This window comes from Puntigrus tetrazona, chromosome 12 (assembly GCF_018831695.1).
Source record: "Puntigrus tetrazona isolate hp1 chromosome 12, ASM1883169v1, whole genome shotgun sequence".
Classification (NCBI taxonomy): Eukaryota; Metazoa; Chordata; class Actinopteri; order Cypriniformes; family Cyprinidae; genus Puntigrus; species Puntigrus tetrazona.
The window spans coordinates 10,817,847-10,839,474 of record NC_056710.1 but is presented as its reverse complement, the minus strand read 5'-3'; the positions used below and the strand labels follow the sequence as shown (position 1 = coordinate 10,839,474).

Genomic DNA, 21,628 nt, shown 5'->3' with positions numbered 1-21,628 from the left:
TAATTTCAACTCAATCACCTTTGAATCAATCCTGCAGAGCGATACAAAACTCCTCAGCTTTGTGTGGGCTTTTGATTTCTAATACACACACATACACACACACACCCACACACACACATATATATCTATATATTTATATAAACTCACATGCTACATTTATTGCAAGACAATATTACCAGCAGCAATCCGTAATTTTAAAGGGGGTGGCACGACTGCTGCAGATGTCAAAATAAAATTTACTGTGTCACACATTAAGCCTTGTAAACTAAATAATACTACTTTTTCATTCCCGTTCATGTTCAAAAGTTTCTCAACAGGCCTGCAGGCAGATAACATAATCGAATCACAGGAAATCACAGGAAAAAAAATAACCTTATAAGATTTTTCCCCTTGAAATCAGTGCCTCAAGGCAATATGCTGGTCATACAGAATAATGTGTGACAGTCTCAGTGAAACGGAATCTAATCTGTATTCTGATGCGCTGCTTGTCATTTTCAGTGTAAATTCTCATCAATGCATGTTTCTGTCTTATTAAAGCGAGCAGTGAGAGTGAAATCACTCTGTGTGCTTCACATCCACACCACTAGATGGCCTCAATCCTTAATGGTTTTCTATTTGATGCGGCTCAGTGGGTGGGATTGTCTTTTGCTAATTACAATAAAACATATTCGTGTGCAAACAATCTGTTCTCATGAAAGCACATGCTAATAATACTCGCTCGATGCACTTGCTGCTCGTCTTATATAAAACAGTTACCATGCCCACTCTATGCTCTCCTTTACGACCTGCGTGCCCACATGCACTACTTAGTTAACTAAAAAACTTGTTGCAAACTTGTTAGGAATGCTATTACAAGCCTGCACACGAGCGCAAGCAATTGTGAAAATTGTTATCTGTCAAATTTACGACAGATGGAGGCCATTCTTAAAAAACCCCCCAAAAAACACAGAAATAAGCTGTTGTGGGAACGCGTGGTCCTTCCGATTGATTTGTTGCAGATTACAAAAGCTACATGTGGCATTTCAAAATAATGAAATGAGGTGTGTATGAGAAGATCCCTTTGTGAATTCCCCTAATTCACACCTATCTGCAGGAAGAGAGCAGGCAGAGGACAAATCACAACACCAGACTTCATTATACCCTCCCAGGAGATGTGTGTTTTTGTCTGGATACTCACACACACACACACACACACCCCATGTTGTCATCTCCAGCTGGGCCGAAGCTGGATGTTCCTTCCGCCTCTCACACCCCATAATGAAGACAGACTCTGCCCGTTAGCCCTATCCTCTTCCCATCACCGGGAACAATGGGGCAGCGTCTCCTTCACCCTCCTCTGCGCTCTCTAACAGCATTTCTCCAGGGCCAATCTCTAACTCCCTGCACATCTTTTCAGCTTTGTGGTCAGAGAAGTGATGTGAGAGCTTGGCCTGCACTCCAGCGGGCCGTGACACGCCACGCCCTCCTCTAATTGGAGAACGACCTCTCTTTCACCCTTCCATCCAGGCCGTCCCTTTGGGTAGCTGACCTCATCCTTCATTCTGGGTTTCGGCGGCTGGGACCAACACCAAGGGTGGCAGGCCTTTTGAAAACTCGGAAATGACAGCGTTGAATCAACCACATCTTAGCTAGGGGGGAATGTGGACATGGTAATAAAGTCTAGAGAGCTGGGTACATTACTTGAAAACTGTAATTCGTTACTGACTTCAATTCATATTACAAGAATTACGAAAAATAATCGATTTATTACACATTATTACACATTTTTAAGCAATGTAATCAGACTACCTATAAATTACTTTTACATTACTTTTGATCTCGTTTTTGACATTGATTTAAATAGGATAATCTTATACCATATTGATAAAAATAGAAAGAGTAAGAACATATATTACTTTTAGTGTTATTAACAACACAAACTGCAATAAACTTAACACTATTGGTTTAATTTTTTGTTTTATTTATGAGTTTAATGCAAAGCTAACAATTGATCAAACGTGACCCTGGACCAAAACAAAAGGTCCTTTATTATCCCAAAGCTGAATAAATAAGCTTTCCATTGATGTATGGTTTGTTAGGATAGAATGAGTTTTGGCTGAGATACAACAATTTGTAAATCTGGAATCTAAGAGTGCAATAAATGTCAAAATTAAGTCCTTAGCATTACATATTAGTAATAAAAATGTTTTGATATATTTACAGTGCAAAATTAACAAAGTATCTTTATGGAACATGATCTTAAATTAATATATTAATGATTTTTGCATAACAGACAAATCATTATTTTTGACCCATACAGTGTATTGTTGGCTAGTGCTACACATATACCCGTGTGATACCTGTGATTTTTTTTGTGATCCAGGGTCACAAATCATTAAAAAATGATCATTAAATCATTAAGTAGTAAGTAGTAAAACATATATATTTTATTTTATTTTATTTATCTGCATGCCATGTGATATATCACATTTAATAATTAAAATATGCTTTTTTTATAGAAGTATAGAAGTGACAGGATATTTTAGAAAGGAACATTTAAGATATGAAAAAGTGGAATAAGGAAAATCAATAAAATATGAATAAATTATTGCTATTGTGTAAATAATATGTAATCATGTAATCCATAAACAAGTAACTAGCCTGATTACAAGTCTTTTAAAATGTAATTTCATTTAATTGGAAGTAATTACAATTTGGAATCTGATTAGGTATTTACATGTAATCAGTTAATATCCAGCTCTGGCAGTCCATTTTTTTAATATTGGATGAGGGGACTCGGACTTTCACAGGGGGCTTCTTCCAGCAACTTAAAGTGGGCATAGTTTTAAGAGAGACACCCTACGTCCTACATTCAGTCCCGTGTGTGATAATGTCCCAGTTTCGCAGAATTTTCTGTTAAAAAAAAGAGAAGGCGGCTCTATTATGAATGCCTCAGGGGCTAAACATACGGGAGAGGAGAGCAAAATTGAGCCGTGACACCAAATCCCAGATTATCACAGAATAACAAATGTTTTGGGTGCTGTGCTCATGGATTCGATGTTTGTTAAATGATCCCTAAAGCGAGCAAAGGATGGGGTGTCAGTTTAAAAAAAGGGCCTGGTTCCACACGGCTGCATCTCGGCTTTTCCTGTCCATCTCAAGCTTCATGTCACCTCTCCACTGAGGCCTGCAGTGCTGCTCTAAATATAAAGAACTAATACAACTGGATTCTCATTAGACTCAATGGGGGTTGTTATAGCAACACTGTTCTCTAGGGTTCTCTCGTTTCTTGTAGGCAATTAGATGACAACCACAGTGCCATCCTGATTGACAGAGCATTTCATCTACTCTGGAACTGCAACGACCTCCTCTTGCCAGACACAAAAAAATAATTCAGTTGTTCTGAACTTCAGAATGTGTACTTTAGTGCTGTGGCTTTCTCGTGCTTATAAATATACTTGTTAATTATTTATTACTTAAGACACTACAGGTGAAAAAATCCCCCAAAAATTAAAACTCATAATCATCTCCAATTTGCATATTCATAGCACATTAAGTGAATACATTTTGTATTACAAGTTTTCTAAAATGCTCTTTAAATATGCAAATGAGGCATTACCTAATTAAAAATACACTAATTTGCATACATTTTTCACGAAATCTAAATATTGGATGAAGCCAGGTTCAAAATTCTTGTTTTGTTGATATATTAAATGTTTCCACAGAGGGGATTCTGAATATTTCCATTACTCTGAAAGTAATATCGAAAAATGAGAGAAAAGAGAGAAAAATGTATTCCTGGTCCAAAATATAAGGTAATATAAATTCCTGATTTATATAACATTTTATTCCTTGTCAAAAAAACATGTGATATATGATATATGAACATAAAGGAATAAAACGGGAAAGTTTGGTGTATGTAAGAGCTACTAAAAGTGAAGGTTTCTGGCTTTGTTTTTGAGAAAAAAACAAACAAATTTTTGGACTTCCAAAATACCATCTTTTGTGTTCCACAAAGAAAACTTCACCATCTGGAACAACATGAGGGCAAGCAAACGATGACAGATTTTTCATTTTTGGGTGAACTATCCCTTTAAGCTCTAAATAAATCGATGGAATAATTGTTATATTAGTAGCAGCAAGAACGTTCCATCAAGAGGAGCCAAACACACACACATGCACACACAAAGGGCTGGGACGGTTGCTCCGGAAACCTGGAGGACAGAAGAGCCACTAATGATGTGTCTTATTTAGGAAAAGGTGCAGGCAGAAGCTTATGGAGTATGACGGAGTGTGTGTGCCACAGCGGGGATGCTGATCTGCCATGGCATTCAGCTTAAATGAGCTGGTGCATCCAGGAAACCTCAGCCACTTTACATAAAGAGCCTCTCAGTAACGCTCAAGCTAATACCAAGGGAATGCGCTTAATTGGATAGAACACCCAGACATGCAATATACGCTCTCATAAATAACTTGTGTTTGATATTAGATCAAAATATCACACCGTGTGTGACACGCTCCAGAGTGCATGTGCCCTTATGTTTGAGCACTGCAGGTTTGGGGAAACAGATAAATTTGTTGTGTCCGCAGAATAATTCCACTTTGGCAAGCAGTTCTTGTTGTTTCACCCCCTCCTTCTCCTCCCTTCTTTGTGTGTCTCTCTCTCTTCCTTCTCTCGCTCTCGCAATCTCTCTTTATCTTCTGGTAAGGACTGGATCTGGTGAGATCATGAATCTTTTTGGCAGCAGAGAATTCTTTTCCAAGTTCTCTAAAAACTGAAAATAGCACTCTGTCCTAGTTCTTCTCGAACCTGAAAACCACATGCATTCTATGGGCGTTGTCTACAGACGATACCCAAGAAGTCATGCACATTGTCTCCCTACCGCTGTGAAAAAAAGAAAAAAAAAAAAGCCAAACAAATACAAACGCCGGCCTGAATGCAATATCTCTCGCAGACAATATCATTTCATATTGCAATCGACAAATCCTAGGCAGACTGGAGCGCTGCTATTTTTGTAGTGATCCTTGTCAACCCGTCACTGGGCTTCAATAGTAACACATTCTTTCATGCATTGACTCTAATCTGAAGAAAAAAGCGTGGTAAACATAAAAAAAAAAAAAACGCAAAGGAACGAGTGGGCTGAGTTTGTCACAAAGAGAGCGTTTAAAAGAACACCTGTCTCTTTTATTTTGATGAATAAATTTAAATATTCGGCTTTTACTTCTGCTGCCATCTGTCTGCTTATCCTTTCAGATACTAAAGATAGCAAAGGCACGGTTTGCCATATGGCGCACTTATTCAAGGAAAAATGGCTGACGAAGACCAAACATTAAATCGTCTGTGGCCAGTCAAACTGTTCTCCACGCCACTCGTAAATTGCATAATGACCTGGCATATAGTTTGACGGTATGTAAAAATGACAGAGCGCATGAATGACTTGTACTCAAATTATGCGGGTAAGTGGATAGAGGAAGTAAGTGTCGCCGAGTTTCGACTGAGAGAAACAAAATGGCATTTTTCCAAAGCACTGGCTGTTTCTATCTAAGCTGCTGGGTGGAGACAGGCTTAGTCCGCACTGACGGTATGAGGTCAGCAGACACTTTGCTGTCACTCAGAGCCATGTCACACGTCACTCATGTCTGACCAGGTATGTCCTGCCCACTCAGACACAAGTGAAGCAGAAAATCAGCATCTGTCACTCTCTTTCACTTTCACCTCCATCCAAATGTGAGTGAGTGTGCGTGCATGTGTGAGCATATGAGTCTCTCGGGCTGCCCTGAGTCACTTCGACTGGAGACATCTAAAATATATACAACAAATAGAACAAATACGGTGAAAATGTATTTTTATATATAAGGATCCATTTTAAAGGAACGGTTCACCGGCAAATGGTTTTTTTTTTCAGTGGAATACGAGGGGGGAATTTTTGGACATTCTTTTAGAATAGCATGAAATTGAATGGGGACTGGATCTCAACACATGCTCCAAAACAGCACAATAATTGTGCTCTATATTCTGTATATGCCATATGTTTTACCATGGGAAGGTTCGAAAGTTAATACACTGATCTTTTGCTCTGCTGAAGAATTTAAATGAACTACATATGCTATGGTTGAAAAATGTGTCTTTTCTGAAACAGTAATTTAGGCTTTTATTCAACATGCAGGGACACATTACATTAATCAAAAGTGACAGTAAAGACTTCTACAGAACAAATGCTGTTCATTTTCATCAACAAATCCTAAAGAAATGTATCACAGTTTCCAACATTGATGATAATAATAAAAAATATTCCTAGGCGCCATATCATCATATTAGAATGATTTCTTAAGGATTGTGACACACTGAAAATTGAGTAATGGCTGAAAATCCAGCTTTGCTATCGCAGAAATAAATTACATTTTAAAACATAGTCAAATAGAAAAAAACTGTAATAACATTTCAAAATATTACTGTTTTTACTGATCAAATAAATGCAACATTAAAAAAATAATATCAAAACGTTTTGAATGGTAGTGTCATATAAACGAGGTTCACAAAAATGGCATATTGATGCATTGTTTCTATTATCACAAATGTCTTTGGTAGTAATGATACCACTACAATCAAGACTGTGATATTATATGGCTTGTAATGATTATTTTTCCACATTTTTAGCCCCCATTCATTTCCATTGTATTCTTCAAAATTTCACACTTTGTGCACCCTGGAGGAACGAGTCATCCGAGTTTAAAACAAATAGGGTGAGTAACAATTTTTAAGTGAACTATCCCTTTAACATGGCCAATGTGCCCATTATCACCAACATCTCGGCACAGGTGCTCTCCGAAAGCTGTTTCCTTTCACGTCCTTTCTCTCCTTCTCTCTCACACACATTCCCTATCCCCTTGTCAGTACTACTGTTCACACCTCTGTACCTCTCACTGCTGAGTTAGCTGTGATCGTCACCATTCTTCAATTGGACTGATGTGCTCATTAGACTGCCCACACGTTCTCTCTCTCACACACACACACACACACACACACACACACACACACACACACACACACACACTTTTGGCATGAAGAGTGCGAGAGGTCAGAAAGTGCTAATGATTTGGTCAAACCCCAGGGGTATAATCACTTGGCTTTGACTCGTTTACAGTCATCATCCATTTCTCCTTCGCTCCTGTCCTGCTTGGCGGCTTGCGCGGCTGCCACAAATGGCCGGGCGGTCCGCAGGGCATTTGGCCACGGGTTCGAGCAGCTGGCAAGCTCATCTTGAGCAGAAGAAATGTATTTAATAGGCCATTACCCCTTAAAATGCGCCGTTATGCTGAGTGAAAGAATGTGCACCAATGTTTTCTTTTTCTGTACAGTGCCTGTCTCACCGTTCCTTACAGTTCCCGCTCTCCGTCTTGTTATTTCTCTCTCTCTGCATGAGCAAGTGGCTCAATGATTTGGGGTGAACGATGACTAATGATAATCCCCAGTGATGGTGATATGATGAGATTTAAATGAACTCTGTCACAAGTGTTTAGGGTCATAAGCAGAAACGGGGCGCGGGGGGAGGGACACCACTGTCTGTTTGAAAAATCAGGACATCAAGGGCCGCTCATTAACATGGTCAATGATCCTAAGTTAATTCACTTTCAGAAAGGCAGTCTCTGGATAATGATATCCTCCCAGCCTACAGACAGGTTTATCAAAACATTCCGTTACATCACCGAACAGTCTTGCCATTAATGTCAATACTGACATACTTAATCTTGTCAGTGGCTAAATATAATTTACGGAAATGGAAGGGAAAATCTTTTTTTCCCCTTGTTAATTATGGGGTAAAAACGGTACTGGATATCTATAATGATTTCAACTGCTTTATGGACGGTTAGCGATGTAGGTACAGCTAATTTACCCTCCTACACAAGGCTGATTCATTTAGTAAATACCTTTTATGCTGGCTTAGCAGTCATCAGTCCAACAAGCATCAAAAATGGCAGACGTAGCACTGCAGAGACTCCACCAGTCACACATTAGAATTAGCCTAGATATCCACCGCTAATCGCATCAAGACATTAAGGGCCTTTAATTTGCTCATAAACATTCCCTGCCATCCCTATGCCAAAAAGCCATATATCAGTCATGGATGCCTGATTAATTGTCATGCCAATATATGGAAATATATAATCTGTGATAATCTTAATTACAGGCATTATGTAAAGTGTTACATATCTCAGGCTTACGCAACTCCGGCAAGTTCATTTTAAGACGCATTTCACGAAGACATCACCGCTACATACCACCTTGCATTCTTAAGCGAATATCTGAGCTGAGATGCGAGGAACACGATGTTCTGAGTAAATCTTAACCCACAGTCTACTGGGCATCTGATATCATTCTTGCACCCTGAGCTTGTGTGATTTTGCTGATCGATAACACATACTGAAACAACATATCCGTGCTGCAAATTTACATAGGGCACTGGGTTCACATGTACGCGCATGCAAATTGAACCTACTGTTTCTCAAGCTTTTGGTGTAGAAAATATCTTTGATTATAGGAACAGATCGCTAGAAAATTGAGTTAAAACATTTGCATTTCTTCTGCGAAACACAAAAAGAGAAATTCTGAAAAAAGTGCTGGTCGAATTAGTGTTAATTTCATTAATGAAAAATATTCATTGACCGTTTTGTTTGTTTCCCCATGACTAAAACTACTGTCATGAGATCTCGACTATAATGTCTGTGATTGTGCTTGCTGAATAAATGCGTAGTTTTAATTTAAAAATAGGCTATTGCGATATGAAATTATTGGTATTACCATTAGGAGTTTGACTCACTTATCGTATTTTTGCTTTGTTTTGTTGGTTTTTAAAATTATGTTCAGTTCTCAGCTATTTTTTTTGCTGAACGGAATCGTCGGGATACTCTTGTAAAAAATTATTTATGTTCAGGGGCAAAAAAAGAGAAAATCGTACAGATTTGGTATGACAAATATGAGGGCGGGTAATGAAAGTTTTCCTTTTTTAGGTGAAATTCCTCTTTAAATAAAAGTGTGAAGTACATCAGGGCATTGCAGCACTGTAGCTGAAGTCATATATAGACACCAGCACAGATCGTAAACTCCAGGGCTCAGCTGGAGAAATCATTACCTCACCGCGCTCGGAACGCATTTGCTGAGGCAGTCGTGCAACAGTCACGCCATGATGCCACCCCTGAGAGAGCTCGCTGATTCTTCTGGGAATCAAGTTTGTGATTACAGCAGGAGTGGGCGTCAAAAAAATAGAGCGCAGGAAAAATAAATAAATAAAAACACATACAACTCTTCGAAGCTCAGTGCCAAACACTTTCTCGTCCCCCTTGCCTCCACCTCCTCCACCTCCCACTCCTCCAGCACAGCATGTCATAGGAAATGCGGGTTCTATCAAATAGCATCCTCTGAGCGAGCGTTGGTAGAGCCTTCTATTCTGAACATTATACAGATTTTATTCATGAGGGCGGTCTGAGGCGCTGGAACTTTCTAAAACAGACCAGCACTTTGAGTGTTGGAGGAGGCGTAGAACACTATGATTACCCTAATGATCATTCACAGGGCTCGTCGGGAGCATGATTTTCTGTGAATTTCAACTCTGGGGTTTGTGTGAGAATGAATGAACAGCGGGAACTCTCAGGGGAATCTGTGTAGGTTTGAGCAAGTTCAAACAGACCAAAAGTCTGAGACCATATTGAAAATCTGGGATTTTTTCATTTAAGCCTAGAAATAAAGTTTTAAGTTACCGAAACGCTTAAAACAAAACAAACATTTTGTCTTGAAATAAACAAGAACCACAACGTTAAATTATTTTTCTAGTCTACTTCACAATTTCAAGTTAAAACCAAATGTTTTATTTGACCATTTGTTTTAATTATTTGTAACAATGTTTCAAAACTGAATTTTCACGATATCAAATGTTAAATAAAATAAAATAATTTCTAAATAAAACAAAGATTAATAAAATACATTTTACAGCACAATACTCACACATAATTCCAAGTTTAAATCGGTGTCTTATTTGCTGAATTGTAGTAATTAAATATAGTAACTTAATAAAGTAATTTCTAAGTAAACATATCTGAGCACAAAGGCATAAAATGTAAAATAACATAAAATAGAACAAAATTCAAAGTTGAAAATGAAACAAAATTAATTTAATACATTTTTCAAGTATATATATACTCCCACTCTTTTTGAGTCAAAATTCCAAGTTTAAATCAATGTGTTATTTTGCTGAAATTTAGTTTAGTTTCAACTCCAAATTTTCATGACATAAAAAAACTTTTAATCAGTGTGTACTTGCAGATTCTTTTCGATTATTTGTCAAATTTACTAGTAATTTCTAAGTAAAAATAGTCCAATTTTCTTCACATGTATTCATATTCCTGCAACTGATCTGGGTCTACATGCGATCATGCGCCTCTTTGCACAGATGGTCAGAGGTTAATTCACTGGATAACTCTCAAATAAGAAACACGATCATCATTTTTGACACAAACATGTGGAATTCGTGCAGCTTGAATTCATTCAGCTGCTGCTGCGTTAAAAAAAGGGGGTTGTAATAAATCCCAAGAAAATGTGAAATTATATTCAAATAAATTTCTCACTTGAATTTAAAATAGGATGCATTTTCACTAGTAGCCTCAAAGTTTGTGTTTGTTTGTGTAAGACTCACAATCTGAAGCTGCAGGTAGTCTCCCAGGCCAGAAGAGCTGTCCACCCTAACCAGCACCGCATCCTTCTGCTGGGTGCTAAAGCCGACAGCCAGTCGGTCAGCTCGTGTGCTCGGTCTGTCGTTGGGCGGCCATGTGTACACAATGAGCCCTCCATCACGTCCGAATATGTATGTGGTTCCCGCTGCAGAACGAGAAAGAGAGAGAAACTGAATATTAAGTGCAAGAACATCAAAGTAAGTGGGAAAAGTATTTTCATTTTGCATGCGTGTGCGTGCGTATGCACGGCTCTGCTCCATTACACAAAGCGCGGGAGTATCTTGATGAACCCATCAGAGTGCCAGACAGACCCTGCTGGTCCCTGATTGGCTAAATTATAGCCCTTATGTGACCCTCGCTATGCTGATGTCACCAGGAGCACCTGTGTCTGCTGAAGCATGAGCTAAACAGAGTCGCTCTCGCCACAACCACTCAACGCACGCAACCCCCCATCCGAGCCTGGGGCTGATTGAGCTGATTACAGCCGCTCTCTTCACCCGCCGACACACCGGACAATCAATCCAGCCCCACAGCCCCCAGCCCAGCACCTACTTCTGCATGCATTTATTCTACCAAAGGTGGGCAAACACGGCACGGACCAGACAGCTATTCCTGCTCAGCGAGACGCATGCTAATGCCTGATGGAGCTAATTACAGTCTCAGAGGCAGGTAGCTTACTGTGAGCAGGGTCACTGCGATTCAGCCCCTGCAGGAAGGTTTCTCTGGGTTTTTGCACCGAGAGATAGAGAAAAACGCTACTAATGGAGTTGATCTCATTAACTGGCGGGCCGCGCTAGCTCTTTTGATCAGGCGTGACTTCAATAGCAAAATGGGGGGAAAGCGATTCGATTGTGGCAGGTGCAGTCGGGGTAATGTTAGCAGAGCAAAGAGCTCATCAACTTCAAGATAACAGCCTCGGGAGATGCAAGACGCACTTCAACACTCTCCTCTCGGCGGAGCGTGACTGCTGCGCTTCTGAGCTCCAGATGCAGATAAGACGGTCGGCGAAGCAGCACGAGGAAAAAACCCAGAGGAGTCCGGAGCTCTCAGAAGAGCAAGAGAGGCCCCTGAGTTAAAAGTGCTGAGAGTGGTTTCAAAAGGGCTAGGTTATTTCCTGGCACGTTCCTCTATTTGCAGAGCCGTGCTCATTAGCTCCACTCTGTGTGATTTTCACTAGCGGGTTCTCGCTGGCCCCCTGAATGCATCTCATTGAGACTGTTTCACACCGTGTCAGCGATCGGCTTGACCCCCTCCGGGGCAGGCGCATTCGCTTACACGGGTACACAAATGTTCACGAGCGTGCACGGATTCATGCGCTAGCTAACGCCCGGTTAGTGACGACTCCCTTGGCGGGCTTGTTCCAAACGCAGTGAAATGAGCTCTGCTCATTAGCGGGGCTCAGATGGTTGAACTTCACACACACATATGCGCACAGACCATCACGCATGTGAAGCGGATAGGGATGAGATTTCGGCTCTGCTGAAATCTGTTTCGTGCGAACCGCTACGGCTGCCTGCCTCATATCTGTCGCTCAGTATGACGGCAATTCGCAGCTGTGGGTGAGTGAATGGATTTGCCGGGAAGGGAAGCGTAAAGCTGTGCAGAGATTTACGGGCACAAATGGGCAATGCACAGTGCACTGAAAGTTAAAATCAGCGCAATCAACTTTTAAAAATACAAGTTGACATCTGACTCATACATGCATTTAGAGGAATATTTCACCCAAAGATGAAAATTCTGCATCGTTTACTCACCCTCATGTTCTTTCAAACATCTATGACTTTCTATATTCTTGTGGGTAGCAAATTATATTTTGAAGAATGTCTCACCTTATTTTGCCTATACAGTGGAAGTACAATAATCCTAAACAAGCCCTAACCATATGGTAAGTACATGCAGTTAACTAATATTACTCTGTACTTAAATGTGCAACAAGGACAACTTAAAATAAAGAGTAACACTAAATTGTAAGTTGTCACTTTTAAAGAGTAATTACACAAATAAGCACTTAGCGATAATTACAACATGTACTTACTATAATGTATAATGGATATCATTGAGTATCAGATGCAAAATCTACTGTTGTACACTGTGAAATAAAGTGTTTCCCAGAAGAAAGCATAGGACGACATAAAGGTGAGTAAATAATGAAATGTTTAGGCCAACTATGCCTTTAAAAGATAACAGACAGTAAAATAACCCCCTAAAAGAGTGATTAGTACTTTATTCGGAGAGGGCTGACTGAACATTATCCACTTCTTTTTTTAAGCAGCCAATTACCAAGTAAATAAATTAGCATGAATAATTGATTTGTGCTGAAAAAAATTATTTTGTCATAAGAAAGAGTTGTATGAAAGACAAAAAGAGCCTGCTGTATTCTTGAAGGCATGGTATAATGTTTCAAAACCTGTGTTGCGCAAGTCGGAAATTTGGGTTTGGATCTGGCCTGCATCAAGCCTTGACTCTATTCTCTCCATTATTTCCTGTCACATTAGCTATCAATGAAATGGCAAAATGCTGAAAATATCTGCTGGATTCTGTGTTCATGCAGTCGGCTCTTATCCCAACTACTTGGGAGCTTCTCCAAGACACCCTCTTTTCTTTTCTTTCTTTCTTTTCTTATCTCTCTCAGCCTGACTTTTCACTCCCATCCCTGATGTGGTTAAGGAGCTTGCTGCCCTCCCTCTAACGGGGTTAAACCTCTTCTCTGAAGTCTATTTTCTGATGCTGTTAAATGAGGCAGGCTCTTTGTGCAAGCCAGACCATTAGCCCCTTAAATATGTTCCATCATCTCGGCTGGGTGGGCAGCTGGGTCTGGGTTTTAAAGAAGACCCTCGCTACCTAACAACCGTGCGGGTCTTTCCACTCCAGCGCCCTTCTAAGGTCAATCAGCAGGAACAAGCAAAGGAGAGAGGGCCAAATGCTGCCCCATAGAAGAGCTGTGTGTAAATGCTTGGGAGAGCTGTTCTAATGAGATAGATATTACCTGGCCCTCTGGAATCCCATCATAGCCGTAATCTCCTTTATGTGCTGGTGAAATTAAATTACGCACCAGCTTCTTCTTCTGCCAGGTCTCAGAGGCTCCATATGGATCCCTCTCCACTTTTACGCAAAAGCTAAAAGACTACTTTTGCTTAAAGGAATAGTTCCCCCAAAAATGAACATTCTGTCATCATTTATTAGCCCTCCTGCTGTTGGCATACAGGCTTGAAAAAACATGAGGGTGATTAAATAATGGCAGAATTTTCATTTTTCAGTGAATTATACCTTTAAGACTCTTCATTTGCATAAGACTGTGGATGTGGATGAATTTTTTTTATCATTTATTAAACTTCACGTTGCTAGCATAAGACTGGTTAAATGACAGAATTTTCTTTTTTGGATGAACTATGCCTTTGAAAATCCTTTTAACATCAAGTGTAATGATAAAGATATAGAAATCATTGTATATTTTACGTCCAAACCACATTTAATATGGCAGAAAGGAAAGATATTGTTGTGAATCATTTTGAGAATGACTGACGAATGGTAAAAACACACTGTTTACAGTGTGAGACAACATAACTGGCAAAAACCACAATGTTACTAAGCTGGTGCAGACTCTAACATAGCAATCTTTGCAATAATTATTTTTGTAGTGTGAACAGGCCTTAAAACTGTTTATTTGCACAAAAGTTCCCGTCAATCAGTTACCACACAAGCTCTGACACGTTGACACATAACGAAACATCCCCTCTCCCCTCTTCAAACTATGTATAAAAAGTTACGAGGATGGAACAGTTCATATTTTATCATCTGATTTCTTGAATCTATGTTTAAATGTAAAATCGATGACATCCAATACAGTCATTGTCTTGGGGGCTTATACGCAGCAAATCATACTGCTGAAAACACAATATTTATAAGCTGCGCTGAGCTGACTTTCCATCAATAAACGTTTCAGAAACACAAAACATTCTGCTCGTGTCTTGGAATGGGGAATGAATTGAGCTCCTACTCTATTCTGCTTCATGTCCCTAGATGCCTTTTTCCTTAGAACAGACGCATTGTGAAGACCCTGGCAGTTTGGTCTAAAATTATGGTGCATTGTATTGGGTTGCCCACCTCCTACTTGCATGCTAGAATGAGGAACATCAGTCAAACTCTGCAGGGTTGGAGTCACTCACCCTGTAGGCAAACACACATGCCGCCATATACACACACTACAATACAGTTTTGCACATCAGGTGTGTATGAGTAAGAACACACATACACGCGCAAACACACTTGCACCCCACTGATATGAAAATGCTGTCAAAATAAACAGAAGGCAAAGCGAAGACCCCACATAGAGAAGTATACACAATCTAAAAGTAACACTTCAAACCAACAAAAATGAAATGACGTGCTGTACTGTAACCTTCACAAGTCTCAAGAGCATTGCAAGTGACATAGAGGTGTTTGGAAGTATATGGATAAAAACGTACAGAGGGGTCCAAAAGTAATGAAAAAAAAATACACATTTTTTTCAGCATAACAATTAGAATGAGATGAATTGAACCATTTACAATTAATTTTCAAAAAGTCTTAGCATGCACTTTGTCCCCCTATAAATATTTTTTTTTTATTGTATATTTTTTTGTTTCTTTCCATGTTAAAATAAAAAGGTTCTGGACCCCACTGCATGTTTTACAGGTATGTGGCGTATTGTGTTCTGTGTGTTTTGCTAGCTTATCCACCTGGCAGGTTATGGACAGAAAATAGTTTTTTGTTCCATTATGCTGAGAAGAATAGGTGTGTGTATGTGTGTGGGCGAGAGTGAGTGTGTTGATGTTTTTTTATGTGAAGCAATTATAATGTTTACGTGAAATATGAGTCTGTGACATTGTATTTGTTTATTAAACATTCAGTGAGAGCTGTGCAGCAACTACAAAACTGAGGCTTCTGCAATAATAAACAGGCAATTAAAAAGTGAATTACTGCAGCTCCAATTACCAGACTGACACCACAGCGCTCCACACCAACTGGGTAATTACAGGCAACAGCTCGAGCGGAACACTGGCCAACCTAAGAGCGTGCGGATGTGTAGATGAATGTGTGTATCTTTGCATATGTGTGTGTGTGTGTTTGATGCTAGTAAACTGCCCGTTATCTTCAGCAAAAACAGCCAGAGAGAAGCGTTCGTAAATTTGACTGCGGTTACTTCCTCCCTCCCTCCAGGAATCGACTTAAGGAGCAGGTTTCAAAACGAGACGTCATGTTTATGACGGGTCTAGCACAACACATGGTTTTATTGTCTGCCCGTGAAGGAATCCTCCGGCTGACTGACAGAGACTTGGTCTCCGGTTTGGAGAGTTTAGGCTCTATGGTGGGTGGGTGGCTGCCTCGGGACGCAGTCGAGAGTCTACACGGACAGCTCTAATACTGTTCAGTTCCTGCACGCCTCATGGGTTTGATTTTTACATGCATCATTGGCACTGTCAAAACATTTTCCTTTCCTTTCTTTAATACTCTCTTCAGTTTTTATTGTCAGACCTGAGGGGGCTGAATGAATCAGAACTAATAAAACAATAAAACCCACTGTGAAACGTAAAGTCTTCTGATTTATTTCATGTTTAGCGCAAACGTAATTCAAGGACAATAGCCTAGTACAAACTGAATTTTCGACAAATCTGGATAGCAGTGCATTATACTGCACATTACAGCAGTGCAATTTACCTTTGAGGATACTCGCCGTGGCTGAAGCTACGCTGCTTCACAAACCCAGTCAATACAATGAGCCACGGCTGGTGAAAAACCAGCGGTTCATACGTGAAAAGAGATCACTGAAGAGTGAAAGAGGCAGAGAGCACTGGGGGTTTGTGGTCGTGGTAGAGCTTGTGGTATTTCTCCTGCTGACCTTTCCAGGCCCAATTAGGGTAGAGCTGGGAATGAGCGGTCAGTGCTGTGCTGGCTGAAAGCCTGTCTGCTGTGGCACTTTAGTGGATGTTGTTTTGATTTGCTTTGTGTTTTTATAACGAGCTTTTGGCTCCTGAGCTCCTCCAGGGGGTTTAGGAGACGAGGAGGCTTAGGCTGGGGCTGTGTGAGCGTCTAAATTATCTTTTTTCAGTGTATATGTATGCGTTGATCTTTGTGTATGATTTGCATTTTGTATTTACTAGAATAAAAACAGAGAAACTGTGAAAAAATTAAAGATGGGATGACAGAGCAAGAGAGAAGGAAGAAGCATTTAGGAATGAGAAAAGAAGTGAAGAGGGAAGAAAGAAAATAAAAGAAAAAAGGTCAAAGAAACACATTTAAAAAGAAAGGAAGGAGAGATAGACAAATGATAGGAAAGAATTTAAGCAGAGAAGGAAACAAAGAAGAAGAATATTACAGACGAAGAAATGAAATGAATTAGATAAGGAGGAAAAAGGAGGAGAGAGAAAAAGCAATTAGGAGGTTGAGTAAAAAACAAAGGGCAGACATGAAGAAAGAGAGGAGGGAAAGAGAGTGAAATGAGTGAAAGAAAAAGAAAGAAAGAAAGAAAGAAAGAAAGAAAGAAGGAAAGAAAGAAAGAAAAAAGAGGGAACAAGTGAAGATATAAATGAAGAAGAAAAAAGTGGAAAAAGCAAAGAAAGAAAAAAGAGGGATGAATGAGTGAAGAAAAAGTTAGGAGGAAAGATGAAGAAAAGGAAGGGGGAAGGGAGGAAAAGCAGAAGGAAAGAATGGGTGAAAGCTAATTAGGAGGAGGTAGAGAAGGAAGGAAGCAATGAACCAATGACAGAAGGAAGAGAAGGTAAAGAAATAAAAAAATCGAGGAATAAAAGAAAGTGCTGTGTCGACTTTGAGCGATGAATTCACAAATAACTCTTTTATTAGATGGAAGCATGTGTAATAATCTCTGCAGGTGTGTGTGTGTCAGTACGTCCAGTCTAAGCCTCCCTGAGCCCCATGTGTGAGCTACAGTGACATAATGAGAAATCTCTCTAGAGGTTTGGCTTGACTGGGTTTAGATTACACACCACAGCTATTGTTCCTTCTATCTCTCTCTCACTTTCTGCAGATTCTCTTGGGAGAGGGTATAGCATTTAAAGAATCAATCACCTCCATACTATCAAGGGGATGATATGTCTTTCTCATATAAACTCGCGCGCACACACATACACAATGCACCCACTATAGAGTGCTGCTTGCAGCCCTGTACAGTCACTCACTGTCTCACTGTGTTTGCTGGTGGGGATGCTGCATTGTTCCCAATGGAATATCACTGTCAAGTGCATGTAGTCTTTGACCACTCAGCTCATCCCTCTGCCTCTTTTAATTCCCTCTATCTCCCTCTTAGTCAGGACAGCCTACGCGTCCAATTCTTAGCTTCTCTGAGTATCATATTTAACCGGGCACATCACCATTCACCAGCAAATCCATGCTACCCTCTCATTACAGCAATTCAGGCCTCTAAGACTATAGCTCTGACATAAAAGAGAGCAACAAAGACTGAGAGATAGATTACTCAACCCCATGAGCTCACTTGCTCCATCTCTACTCAGATTTGCAGTGATGGAGGAGAGAGGCACTAAAGCAGCTCACACAGTCATTAATAGCCTTTGGAAACATATGCAAGCACACATAAACATGTTTTTTTAAAGAACGAGGGGGAGTGATGTTGAACCTACACCGTTCGATTTTACACCGCAAGTTACATAGGATCCGTTTTTCTGTAGGTGTGAGAGAACGCAGCCTTCTTCTACTGTAGAACTTCATCTAAATGTAGCCTCTTGTTATATTTGTCAGGGAAACTGTGGAGGAAAGGGGAGATAAAAGTGCAAGACTGCAGCAAAATGAGAGGGGAAGAAGGAAAAAAGGGGATGGGTTTGACTTTAAAAACACTGTGCTGGAGCCCAGGGTAACTTCTGATGATTTGCCTCGCTTTCTGCTTTCATTTTTTTATTTCTCATCCAATCATTTCAGTGGGAGAGAAAGCACATTTACTGGTGCACACAGACGAGGATATACGCACACACTTTTCTGCACTTCACATAACCTACTGTTAATGGTTTTTAAATGGTAATTTTGCTGCAACAACAGAACTCGTGCTGTTCTCAAACTCCTCGTCGCGGCATACTAAAACAGTGCTGGAAGCAGGTAGGGCTGGACAGATTTGCAGTTCGCCTGAGAAGGTGTCTGCTGGTGCTGTAAATAGCGTAGCAGACACATGGCTGGAAGCGACTTCGGTTTTAGTTTATTATTATCAGAGCTTGTGAATTATGCTCAGCTGCAAACAATGTCGCCGAATATTCCCGGGCAAAGGAGGTCCGGAGGTTTGAGAGGTTTAGATTAGCTTGGCCGGGAGGGGGGTGGAGGCAGAAGCAATGGACCCTGATGCGCTGCCTCGGCGCCTGGGGGGACGTATGCGAGCAGCGGGGCTCTGTGATCTCAGCACACCCTGCCATTAGAGATGCCAGCTGTGTCACACACACACACAAACGCGGAAAAGAAGAATATGACAAAGACAGAAGGAAAGAGTGATAGGGAGAGAGGCAAGGAGGTAGAGAAGAAAAACTAAGAGCCTTTCAGAAAGGATGATAAATGACTCGTCTCACTTCACAAGCTTCCGCTCTCTTCCTCCTGCCTCTTTTCAATAGTGTGTTTTTTTATCAAAGCATAATCTGTGAGGATAATGCTGAGAGGCAGCCAGGTCTCGTTATATAAGTGCAGTGGATCACATACTGACAGCTCAAGCCCCTCTGCACACACAGCGTGGAAATCGCCCTGATAGTTTTAAACAGCCAGCCGCAACGAGACATTACAACACAAACTGGGGATCTGGTGCAATAAAGCAGAAGGTGTTCAATTTATACTGTATACCGAACTTAGGAGTGGTGGCCGGTGGGATTTAACGGCAATGTAGAAGTAATAGACTTTCAACTGAGGTGTGGGGGGTGAACCAGTGTGGAAATCTCAGGATGGCCCTGGGGGTCTAACAGTCGCATAAAAGCCTGTCCACTGTCTCCTCTAGACCTAATACATTCAATTTGGCTGCTTCGCTGCATTAAATCCAGGCACGCACATACACAACATGGTACGGTGACCATAATGCAATTTGAATATAATTTCATCATGTCAAAGGTCAGCTCGAGTCGGCGTGCATGGATGTGGCCTTTCGGACCGGAGAGGTTAAGGATGTTGCCCTGGTGCTTATATAAACACAGCCCCCTCGTTGGCCCCTAGAAATAACACAAAGACGCATGCATTCAAGCATAGTCAGCGTAACGGGAGGCTGAATCGCTGGTCGCTAAGTGATCGCGGTGCAGCCAGCATTATGCTCTCAACATTTGTACTCTGCATAATGCATCTGCATAATGTTCACAAACACCTCTTAAAGATCGCATTTGCATCCTGACCACATAATTGCGCAAGCACACTCACAGACCTCGGCCAATTACCGTGAGATTACAAGAGCATGATATCGTTTCTTATGCTAAAATCTCTGCACACAGAAAACAGACGCTCTAGGAATGAAAGGTTACAGAATGGCAAAGCGGTGAGAGGGTGAATGTGGCAGTCGAATAAACTACGCACCATGTCCTGCCCGCAGGGGGGCGTGGGATCTGGCGGCAGGCACGAGGTGATGAGGCATATGTTGAGGGACGTACAGCTCCCCAGGCCCCTCTGCCAGAGCCAGGGCTGACCCCAAAGCCAGCGGTGGCAGCCAGAGAGCCAGGCGCAGGCTGATGCGGAGCAGGATGGATGCAAGACCACCAGGAGCCCCGCAGGGCCACAGACGCAGCATGCTACTGGAGTGCAAGGACTTTAAAGAGGGGCGTCCTTAGACCACCTGGCAACCCATGTCCCGCTCAAGCCTCTGATCCCGACCATGCAACAGCCCAATCACTGATGGAGAGGTAGAACAAGAGCACGTGCCGAATCCACATGGAGAGGGAACTTCCACAGAGTTCTCCGGTGAAAAAAAAAAAAAAAAAAATGCAGAGATGAGGTAAACTTTAGAAGGATAATGATCCTGGGTTAAATTCCGGTCTTCACGGCATTTAAAAACACAAAATCCTCCACAAAGAAACCACGGAATCTGATCCAGTACTCCAGTAAGGTAGGCGTAGTGGTGTAGTGGAGAAGAGGGCGAAAAGAGTGAGCAGCCTTTGTTACAGACCTCCCAGCAGTCCTGGACTTTTGCTACTGCCTGAATCCCAGCCGAATCCCATGAAGACAAGGCTGCATCCCTCGTTATCCCCGTTGAGAGAATAGGAGAGGAGCAGGGAGACTACCAGAAGCGATGGCACACACAAGACGAGATCGCCGCTGCAGCATTTAACTCAATACAGAGTGCCTCTCCCCCTCCCCAAACGACAAACACACTCTCTCTCACACACACACACACCACACAAGAGCTGCTGCTGCTGCTGCTTCTGCTGCTGCCTGGCTGGCTGAGACCGCACTGACTCTCAGAGGAAACATTAACAGACACAGACCAGAAGAGGACAGGAAGAGAGAACCAAGAAAGGGCAAGAGTGGTCAAGTGCTCCTCATGTGAAAAAGGTGCTCAGAGTTTCTGAAAATGTCAGCTTTAAGAAAGTCCCTCCTCTTCTCTCACTCCTTACACCGTCTCTGTATCGGAAGCGTTCCTAAGCAGCATGCTTAGAGGAAAAGACCCTCTGAATGAAGAGAAGGGGAAACAGAGAACGGTGAAGCTTGGCTGAGTTTTCCTCCCCCTCTTTTCCTCTCTCCCTCCCCCTCGATCATCAGGGAGGCGCGTGCAGCTGTGGAAAGGGGGGTCTCGTGTCTCGTCCTCCTAATCGTTCTTTCTCTCTTCCTGTCTTCGTTTCTCCTTGACAGAGGGGTGGCTCAAGAACAGTCCAGCTGGAATTCAGAGAGTGTGTCTCTCTCCCTTCACAAACTAGTCAAACCTTGATTTACTCCTCCCTCTTCGGCCATTGTGTAGCTGAATGAG

The 21,628-nt window shown here is 41.4% G+C and overlaps 1 protein-coding gene across 23 annotated transcripts in view; it reads right to left on the bottom strand.

The window, feature by feature from the left end:
* nrxn1a (neurexin 1a) overlaps positions 1 to 21,628 on the bottom strand; it is a 156,548-nt gene that overhangs the window by 24,971 nt on the left and 109,949 nt on the right. For 21 of the 23 annotated variants that reach the window (XM_043253730.1, XM_043253719.1, XM_043253713.1 and 18 more), the window contains one exon: positions 10,668 to 10,849. In XM_043253730.1, the coding sequence (XP_043109665.1) occupies positions 10,668 to 10,849 (182 nt within the window). Of the gene's footprint in view, positions 1 to 10,667; positions 10,850 to 20,244; positions 21,052 to 21,628 lie in introns of those variants that run through there. The other 2 variants (XM_043253737.1, XM_043253736.1) reach the window with 2 other exon arrangements.